This window comes from Clupea harengus, chromosome 20, assembly GCF_900700415.2.
Source record: "Clupea harengus chromosome 20, Ch_v2.0.2, whole genome shotgun sequence".
Classification (NCBI taxonomy): domain Eukaryota; kingdom Metazoa; phylum Chordata; class Actinopteri; order Clupeiformes; family Clupeidae; genus Clupea; species Clupea harengus.
Genome location: NC_045171.1, coordinates 15,137,765 through 15,148,285, shown reverse-complemented (window position 1 = coordinate 15,148,285; position 10,521 = coordinate 15,137,765). Strand labels below are relative to the sequence as shown.

Here is a 10,521-nt window from a genome sequence, read left to right as displayed (position 1 = left end):
ACTGGGTCACCCTGAGCTCTGCTCTTTGCCTGTTTTTACCATGTCCGATTTAAAACAAATCCCACACACACACACAAAAACACAAACACACATACCCCCCACCCCAAACACACACACACACACACACGCACACAAACACCCCCCCCCCCCCCACACACACACACACATACACACAACAGCATGCAAAAACACACACACAACCACACCAGCATATACAAGCACACATAAACACACACCACTGTGTACACACATACGCACATGAAAAATGCGCACACACACATACTGAAGAGAGGGTTGTGTGTTTGTGTGGGTCAGCTCTTAAAAGAGGGAAAGTATGTGCGGGTCATCTATTTTGGAAACAGGGAAGGTCCATCTCGCGCTGCTTAATTATAAAGCAGAGGGAAGGCCTCACAGATTGCATATCTTTACCAGTCTGGTGTTGCTAGTGCAGTTTGCTGTTGGGGCAGCAGCATCAGAGCCTGTGACTCTGAGAAACTGAACTGGCTGACGAAGAAGGGTCGCTCTGTGCAAGGGACTACTCTGGATCCACCATGGTTGGTTGTTGAAGGATGTTGCACAAACTGCTCAACATGGTGGACACCACTTCACATCCCCTGCACAGCCTACTGGTCTGACAGCAGAGTGTTCTCAGTTGGAGGCAACTTCAACTAAGGACCGCTACAGGAAGTCATTCCTGCCAACGGCCATAGCAATATATAATGACTCCACTCTATGCCTGAAGAGGAGGCTTATCTTCTGAGTGACAATGCAATTCTGTTTCTTTTATCTAGTAATACAATACAGTAGTATTACGCGCACGCACACACTGATATTATTAGTGTGTCTTTTACCTTCTTCAGTGTCTGTTAAGTTATGTGTGTTTTGTGATTTGGTGCTGCTGCAACACTTGCAACACAATTTTCCTTTAGAGATCAATCAATCTATCAATCTATCAACAGCTGGGGCCACAGCGACTCCTTGAGACTACAGCTACAGTAATGTCCCAGCCCTCTCTACAGGTCCTCTACCAGGCCTGAGGACACTACTGGTCTATCACAGACCCCGCCCTGCTGCTGGGTTAACTATCCCTCTGCTCAGAATGACTGCCTTTAGCTTTGGTTCCCGTTTCACTTGTAACGCTTCAAACCTCAGACTCCTCTTCACAGCTCTCCCTTTTGGTCCTCTGACACTTTTGGTTTAAAACATTTTTAAAACAGACCTTATTCTGCTACCCCTGTATCATCTCCCAAATGCTCATAACTTCTGTGACAAGCATTTGTCTCTAGTCCTCCTCAAGGTCACTGCCTCACGTTCTTGCTTTGGGCGTTCAGTGCTTCTCAAGGCTTTGGCTTCTTCCTCACAGTCTCCTCTCCTCTCCACATTCTCAGTCAGCTCTGAGACTTGTCCTCCTGTTTGCTAGAATGAACGCTCCTACTTCCACTAACCTCCTCTGATCTTGTTCTGTCTTTTCCTACCGGGACTTGAGGGACCAGACGAGACTTCGGCACTTTGCGACAAAAATACACATGCAGGGATGACTTTTTGGTTGTGTTGCTACGTGGAAGAAATGCAACTATTCCGTCCAAAACCTAACCCGCAACCTGATGAACCACTGACCACAGCACTGCCTGTTTGTGCGACACGTTCCTCTAGGTGTTTTTACTTCCCCACAACCTATTCTTAGTGCTCCTGTTCCTTCCTCTGTTCCAAATTCAATGCTTCACTTGTCACTGGAGACAGACTCTCCTGTACCTCCCGATGCGTCTGTCCCCGGCCTTCTCCTCCTCGGTTTCTCACACAGGGCCAACTTCTCCTGTTGCTTCTCTTCCCGTTTCTCTTCTTCCGCTGGGTGCATATATATACTCACAGCATCACTCTACACTAAGCTCTCCTCATAGTGCTAAACATGGCTCCACTCACAGCTGTACTCATGGTCTAGTAATAGCTCTAACCACTGCCTACTTCTGGGTATTCTACTCCTCTTCCCATTGCTGCTGCCACAGCCACTGCTTCAGCTGCTCCTGGTCTCTGGCCACTCGCTGCTCTGGCCTCTGCCTCCTCTGGTCTCTCGCTCCTCTGGTCTCTCGCTTCTCTGGTCTCTGCCTCCTCTGGTCTCTGCCTCCTCTGGTCTCTGCCTCCTCTGGCCTCTCGCTCCTCTGGCCTCTCGCTCCTCTGGTCTCTCGCTCCTCTGGTCTGCTACTGCCGTTTTGCTGTCCAGTTCTCCTTACTCCCCCAGCTTCAGTCTTTAGCCTTCTCCTCCATTCTCTCACTCTCTATCTCACTCTAATGTTCCTCTGTAATATTCAGATTGTCTTACTCTCTCTCTCACTATAATGCTCCTCTGTAATATTCACATTCTCTCACTCTCTCTCTCAGTCACTCTAATGCCCCTCTGTAACATCCACATTCTCTCGCTCTCACTCTAATGCCCCTCTGTAATATCCAGATTCTCTCACCCTCACTCTAGTATCCCTCTGCTGTGATCACATTCCTATGCCTCCTCTTCCTGCACACTCCTGCGATCTTCATTATAGTGTACTGTGTCCATACCACAGTTATTGTAATTTTAACATTTTCATTTGTTTTTATTCTAATTTGATCGTCTTTCGGTTTGTTTGTTTTTTCATTTCAGTTTAGCTTTAGTTAAGTTTTAGGAGTGCAAAAAGTAGTCTTATTTCTATTTTAAGGAATTGACTAGTACTAGTTTAATTTTTATTTAAATGTAGTGTTTTTCAGGTATTATGAAGAATGCTGAAACAGTAGGATGAAATGCTTGACATCAAATATGATTTATTCATTCATCCTAGGTCCTTTTTATTAGGGCAGTGTCTCAAACAGAACAGGACAAAGTGGTATAGCAACCACAGTGCATATCTATGGTAAAACTAATTTTACAAGCTCTATTCCCATGTTCCTGTACCTCAACTGGTAGAGCACGTTGCTAACACCCCCTTAGGTAATTTGCTCATTTTCTACCAGAACATACTGATAAACGATCGGTTCCACCAGTACTCAAAGTAGCTTTGGATTAAAGCGCCCACAGACTGATTACATGTAAATACAAAGTCTGCTCCTGAGTCCTCTGCTCTAGCCCTTCACTCTATACGCCTCCTGTGTTCCACAGCTGTGTGCCTTCAATTCCTCCACTGCCAGCACTCCAGTCCTGCTCGTACCTTGGTCCTGTGGCAATTCTGAAAAGTATTTGACCTCTTCCTCCTTCTTCTAATAATCATCTTCATCACTGTCTACCCCTGATGCTGCACTGTGGGCTTCCCCGTACGCTGGTTTAACTGAGGATGCAGCTTCCTACAGCTACCCTAGCTGCAAGTCCTGCCTTCTGCTTCCCTCATTCCAATTCCCAAAGTTATTCCCATTTAGTCCCAATTCACTTTCTCTTGCTCCTGCCTGTCGGGACATTCCCATTTCCCATTGGAGCTCTGAGATACACAAAGCCGGACAGTGTTACTGGAGTCTGATGAAATTAGCCTTCTGTAAACTTCCTATATTGCCATGACACACAACCGATTAGCAGACTATTTGCAGTGTTAGTGTCTGTTTAAGGGAACACACAGTAACAACCAGGGAAAATGAGCCCACTCAACACAGGGCTGTAGAGGCATACGAAGAATGGCTTTTTTCTAATGATGTGCAGACAGGCAACATTTCACATCAGGCTAGTCCACAACCTCATCCAGAAGAACATGTCAGCCTGCTAGTTAATTTGGGTACAACCACAGCATAAGATAGGGGGGTGGAGGGACAACTCTGACCCCGGACTTCCACCAAGTCTCGCTGTGTTCCGTTCCGCCTGCGACACTGCTTTAGAAGCGCCCCAAAAGCGTCCGTCAAAAATAGAACAGCAGAGCAGAGACGGTTCTGAAGCGTGCCGTAACACAGCTGGTGGAACACAAAGCATTGACTTCGAGTGGCAACGATCAACAACACCACGGAGACGAACTCCGCGGAAAGCAGCCATAATAGTTAGTTAATTCATTCATTAATAATAACTTAATCAATTTCAAAAAGAAGGGCAATCTTTCTTCAAAAAGCCAAAAGGTAAAATACACATCATTCTTTTAAACTGACATGGACAACATGTCCATGGTCTTCCATACTGTAACCACATTCAGCATGAAGTAGTAGTGTGTGCCACTTAATAACCCTCAACCTTATCTCTGGTATGCCAAATCTCTGCTGATGGCACTCTCACAAAACAAGTCTGCCTCAATTACCTGCAGGTGTACAAGGGCAGTAGGCCTGGAGAGGATGCCAGGGAACAGGTCACTCTCTCTCACATACCTGATATCAAAACTCTCCTAAGAGGAAGTCCCTGAGTCCTCACCAGGAGGAGGAAAATGTCTTAGACTGAACACACAACCCAGCACAACACAAACTAGGTCAGTGCTGGGGCCATGAACATGAAGTCACGCATTAAAATTTCACATGGCTCTATGAACACAGACTGAGAATGCAATGACAGCTAAAGTGGGCATCCTTGTTAAATAAGGCAGGCGGTGGGGGTGGGGGCTTTGAAGTCATGTATGAAATTAATCATTTCAGGCATTCACAAAATCCTCTCTTCACTCATATACACACAAACACACACACACACACACACACACACACACACACACACACACACACACTAACTATGGGTAAGAGGCCAGAAAGCACAGACTTGCTCAAAGCTATTGTTAGCTAAATTATGCGTGGCCGTTTGCAGACAGAAAAGAAAGAGATGGCTTCAGAACTCCATCGCCATGGAGACTGCTACCAGAGAGTGCTCATGCTCTGTATAAGATTCCAAGGAGTCTATAGACTGCAGCAAAGAATCTTGGGAATGAAAGTTGATTAAGATTCTATGGTTGCAGTAAACTCACACACATTGTTCCATCAAACTCTTATTGGTCTAACTGGACACCCACAACAATCTTAGGACAAACCCTTCACCTCACAAATTGCACAGCACTATGCTGGAATGGCATTACTCAAAGAAACAAAGTCATTACTGGAAACAGTTTGTACTGCGGCACTAAAGCACGTTAAAAAAAACCTCTTGCCAGCCACAAAGATTGGTGAGCTTATGCAGAGCTTTACAGGTGATGGCAGCCTTTGGTTCACACTAACGGCAGAAGGAAAGTGAACAGCAATGATAACCTCTATTTAATGTAAGTACTTGTTTGATACATTTTCTAATTTGCCTGTCCTTTACCTGTGACTGCCTTCACCTCATGAAGGTCGGGCAGGGGGAGAACTCACCTGGGAGGAGTTTTGCCTCAAGTTTCCGGATTGTCAGCTGAGGACTTTTCTTCAGGTCAGTCTGTGGATTGTACACAAACTCAATTTAAGACAAACGCATTCCCTATTTATGCCTCTGAGCTAGCAATCTCATTTCTAGCAGAAGTTAAGATAAACATGGCAGACTCATAAAAGTAAGGTTGTTGTTGTTTACAGGTGCAAGTAACAGGTTATGTACAGGTTACAGGGCAGTTTTTTGACAAGTTGGTTACAAACAACTGCAAAATCCCAATTCCAGTACAAGTGCAAATTTAAATTGCAAATCTGTCAAGATTATCAAATTGAAATAAACCCCCAAACACTAACAGTACATCTGCAATCATATCCAAATGAAATCATATCCATATGGATGACTGTGGTGATTGACTTTGAAATCACAATCAAACTGTCAAACAATAAATGTGTGGCTAGTATAACAGTCATCAGTTTGGTAGGCATGAAATCCGAAATTTCATGTGAATCCTTCAGCCAACCACTCACCTGTAAAGGGGGGAGATAGGACTTAAATGTCGGCTTCAGCGGCTTCACCGAAAACATGTTAGCAACCAGTTAGCTGAAGAGCTACCTTAATACACTGCACAGATTATTCGACTCAGAAAACGACCGAAGTGGGCGCATAAATATTTGTCCAGTGCACGGCTGGTCAGTCTGCACAGTGGACAGGTTCAACATCCAAACAAATCGACTTAAATGTTAGCTGGTTAGCTACCTATCTTAGCAGGCTACCAAGCTACTGCTGGCTAATGATCTCCAAGCCTGAGCTTTAATAAAGTCCATAGTCTTGAGTTGAAAATCCCCATTTAGTTCACCAGACACGGGACCACCTCACACGCACAATTCCTCCCGTTTCTTTCCGTCGCCCCCCAGGCAGACTATGTTGGTTGACTTGAAATAAAATCCAAGTGCTATAGCAGAACAGTGAGCAGCTGACAGATGAATCTTAAATTGCCGAACTTTGCCAACGTCAAACCCGACCGACCAGCGGGTTGTTGCTGGTCCGTGCAACGTTAGCGAAAATCTTGCATCCTTGATGCATTCACAGGATATATACTGAAAGTAGGGCAATAAACTATCGCAGCTTCTCCTCTCCTTTCTCCTTTAGACAGTTAAGATATATCTCAACTAAGTCAACTAACCGGGGGTCATCATTGACAACATTTTCGCGCAAGCAGCTTGCAATGGAAACGCTGCAGCCATATTCACGAAGAGGAGGGGCCGAGAGCATGGATGTTCTGGCGCCCCTCCTGCAACTGTGTTGGGGGTGTGGCCTGCAATGTTATTGTTGGGATTCCTTAGCCCACTCCTCCAGATGGGACTATAAAACTTGACCGCTTTCAGGCGTTATAGATAGTGTACGCTGTGATTAAATTAATCATGGAAAATGTATCACATTAAGAGCAAGATTTGAGCTATGGAACGCAAGGGAGGACAAACCGTCGGGCAAAAATCCAGGTCTAAAACCAGTGACTGCTCCTAAAAACAACATTTTCATGCATATTTAGCTATGTAATTTCAGTTATATAATTTTACGCCGACGTGTATTGAAGTAGCCTGATCTTTTGAATTATTTTTGAAAAAGCTTAACTTCGAAGATTTCCCAGTGGTATAGACATATTAATACCTACTTTAAGGTGAAAAGTATAGCACAATAGTGCCATCTAGTGGGGAGCGCAGCAACCTAGCCACCTAAAGTAGACTGCCGTAAACAAAATAAAAATGAATTTGTACCAAAGATGGTCCTGGAAACATAGGCCAACAGAATTGTAGGTATGGTGGAAGCAATACTTTGACAAGGACAGGAGATCGTTTTGGTTCTGTACAGCCTCAGTGTAATAAACAGGTTGTTGTCTTTACAGTATCTGAGGGTTACCACCAGTTAACCTGTACAGACCAGAAAAACACGTAGAGAATGAGTGACTATTTAACTAGCAAGCTAACTATCTAAAAGGCATGCAAAGGCCTTGCAAACAACAACAGCACAGTTGACACTGGTGTCTTTTGGAGATATAGTTGGCAACACTGTTCTGTCAAAGGTTTCCTTACATTTTCACAGGGTTTCTGAGCCAGATTACAGAACTGCATAGTGCATAGCCTGGGCAGCCAGTGGGGACAGAAGGTGTGTTTATCGGCCTTTTATATGACCAGATGCCATCAAAATATATTTGAAGATGATACCAACACTAGTTACCTATAAAATCATAGCTCAAAAAGTGGAACATTCATTCATACAGGTGTTTTAAATATAATGAAAAATTAACTGAAAAATAATGGATGCAACTACCAGTGTTAAGCGTGTGCAAGCTGTCCATTTTACAGCTTCTTGCCTTTCTGGATATTCAATGAACTTGCTCCAGGGAACTGGGTCAGGGTATAGCAAGACTACAGTGAGAAACTGCAGGGAACTGGATCATTATAGGATATAGCAAGACTAAAGAGAGAAACGAATTAATCTGGCGGAATTTTAGGTTTCAGTCAGGAAGTTGTGACAGCAAGAGTTCCTTCCTCATTTTAACTGAAACAGGACTAATACGGTTATTTACGGGTTATAAACAGGCCGATCATGTAATCTTGGTCTTTATGCAGGATGTCTAGTAGTCCTCTCATGTCCCTGACTCAGAACTCACACAAGAACCTGACAGGCAGTTTGAGACTATGGACCTGAGGTTTCATATATGGAGTTCATCCTCATGATGGCCTCATCTGCTGATGGGTCTGAAGTGAGTTCTCCATCCCCACTGAACATAGGGTCAGTCTTCTGATTGGTCAGCTGTACGAGTGAGTACGTTGGTTGCTGCTCACCCTGGCCCACCGCATAAGGGGAACCTTCAGGAATAATTACAAATATAATAACTTGCTTCAGTGCTAACTGATTTTCACTGTTAAGCCAAATAAATTCATTTTCAAGCAGAATAAAAACACTCAGTGTTAAAAACAACAATTCTGGAAACTCACAGTCGTCATCATCCACTCCCTCCCCGTTCTGATATCTAGAGGAGACAGCAGTGAGGAGGGATAGCATGGGGAAGAGTTGAGAGAAAAGCAACACATATCACTCGAGCTTATTACAATGGCAACTTGTACAGCACACATTATAACGATAACGGAATGAAGAACAATATTGCTGGGCATCACTTTCAGAGCGAATGTGCGAATGATAAAAAACTAACAGCCAATCAGAATCTGTCAAATTTGAAAGGCATCGAAATTAAAACGTGAAATTCTATTTCTGAGATGTTTTCCCTATGGTTGATCAGTGTGGACGCTCATATCTTTATACTTACAGTTGTCAATACAGTTACTGTTGGATTAACAGCCCTTTTGTCATTCATTTACAGAGACCCACCACAATTAAAATGAATAAACAACAACAACCACAAAAATCTAAAATGTTACCTTTGAGTTATTTCAGTTTGAGACACTGTAAAGACAAAACATAATAACAGCTGAATTGTATATTTATGAAAAAATATCTAATTAAAAATACTACTACATAAAAAAACTACTACATGTTTCACCTTTGGTCTCAGCTGATTTCCTTTTCAGCAGTATAATGATGATGATGATGATGATGACAGGGAGGAGGAGGAGAACTGGTACTAATACACCAACTAATACACCAACTCTCATGGTGTTATGAGAATCTGTAGGTACCAGAAAATATGATTTTGATTCAGCTTTACCTTGTATTTTAACAGAGGAAACTGCATGCTTTCCCACCTCCAGCTGTGCTTACCAGTACTACCATATGTGGGGGTTCCTAAAAAAAAAAAGATTATTTTCTAGAGACAAATTGTGTCTTGCATTAGATTGCATTGCATTTACTTGGGCTCAATATTATTAATTTCATTTGAAATGTCAAACTGAATTTACCAGCAGTGGTATTTCCGGTGGTATTTGATTTGTCTTCAACACACACAAACATTATCATGTTAAATGCTTTAGTTTAGTTTAGTGTCAAGAATGTACCAATAATGATTTAGTCAAGCATATGAAGATAAGCATGAATGCCTTTGGAAACCAAGTCCCATGTGTAAATAATGGTTGTTGTCAACAAGGAAGTGTCTTGATGTGTTTGATCTCCTTAACAGAAGATCTCTGTCAATGGCACAGTGGTCATCAACACCACTATCATCAAATGTAGCGTAATGAAAGGAATACAGACATGTGCTGCTCTGAGCACCAGTCTTGATCCAGTACACCACGAAAGGAGTATTGTTATAACTCCTGTTTGTCTTAAAACCGCACGTCAGATTAATTGATTCTCCTCCAGACACAAGCACTGAATTGTCCATTACAGGTCCAGACACAACTGTGAACAAAGTGAAATGTTGAAATGAATTATACTAAATGCCATGTAGTTCAGCTTGCTGTTGATAAAAAGTGTGGCCTACATTTACACTTACTGTCTGGTTCTGCCTGAGCAACAATGAAGGACTCCACATGATGAGAAGAGGGTTTGAATGGATACATGAAGCAGGAGTCAGATGTAGCATTGACACAGGCAAAGAATCCCCTCATTACACGGATTTCACAACTGGTGGATTTGTTTCTCTTTATCTCTTGGCATAGCTCCTGTGCTTGAGCCGGGCATTTTGAGTTTGTTTTATAAATACTGTCTATGACACCACAGTCCACTATGTTGTCTGAATTCACATCAGCCTCCCATTGACATGTTTCACAAGACAGTGTTACCTCCTCCTCTTTCTTTAGGTAATGAAAGTGAGTGGACCCTTCAAGGAAAAAGAACACAGTCATTGATTCATGGTTACATTTTTACTGCAACCCTATACTGAAAGCACATCTTTAACCTGACAATTTAAAACTACTATTATTCCTTACTGTCATTTAGCAAGGAACGTTTATATCCGCATTTAGAATAAATTGATCATTAATATAAGAAAAATCTCCTACCGAAGCATTGTATCAGGAAACAGCTTAGAAAAACCAAACTTGGCGACTCCATCTCAGCTAAGAGAGAGTATAAGGAAGTGCTTTGACTTCTTGTTAGTAGAAGTACTGAGAACCACCCATGACGAATGTGTTTGTTGCTGCCTACAGCTGCCAATAGGAAGCTATTTTAAGAAATGAACGACCTGTCAAAGCCACAGTTTTTATGTTCAATGTTTTCTCATCACAAAATATCAGAGCCAAATTACCTCTTAATCAGTGAATCATAGACATACGAAGACCTAGGCCTGTTGTACAATAATTGAATGCTCTCTC

General features: G+C 42.8%; 1 protein-coding gene across 4 annotated transcripts in view; it reads right to left on the bottom strand.

Annotated features, from left to right (window-relative positions):
- The window catches only part of mtmr10 (myotubularin related protein 10), a 43,178-nt gene extending 32,892 nt beyond the window's left edge, over positions 1-10,286 (bottom strand). Inside the window, exons 1-6 of one of the 4 annotated variants that reach the window (XM_031586952.2) lie at positions 10,210-10,286; positions 9,702-10,028; positions 8,814-9,607; positions 8,251-8,716; positions 5,779-8,121; positions 5,260-5,320 (exon numbers count right to left, since the gene is read on the bottom strand). In XM_031586952.2, the coding sequence (XP_031442812.1) occupies positions 5,260-5,320; positions 5,779-5,835 (118 nt within the window). In that variant the 5' untranslated portion in view covers positions 5,836-8,121; positions 8,251-8,716; positions 8,814-9,607; positions 9,702-10,028; positions 10,210-10,286. Of the gene's footprint in view, positions 1-5,259; positions 5,321-5,778; positions 8,717-8,813; positions 9,608-9,701 lie in introns of all 4 variants that reach the window. The other 3 variants (XM_031586953.2, XM_031586956.2, XM_031586954.2) reach the window with 3 other exon arrangements.
- Positions 10,287-10,521: the final 235 nt, after the last annotated feature.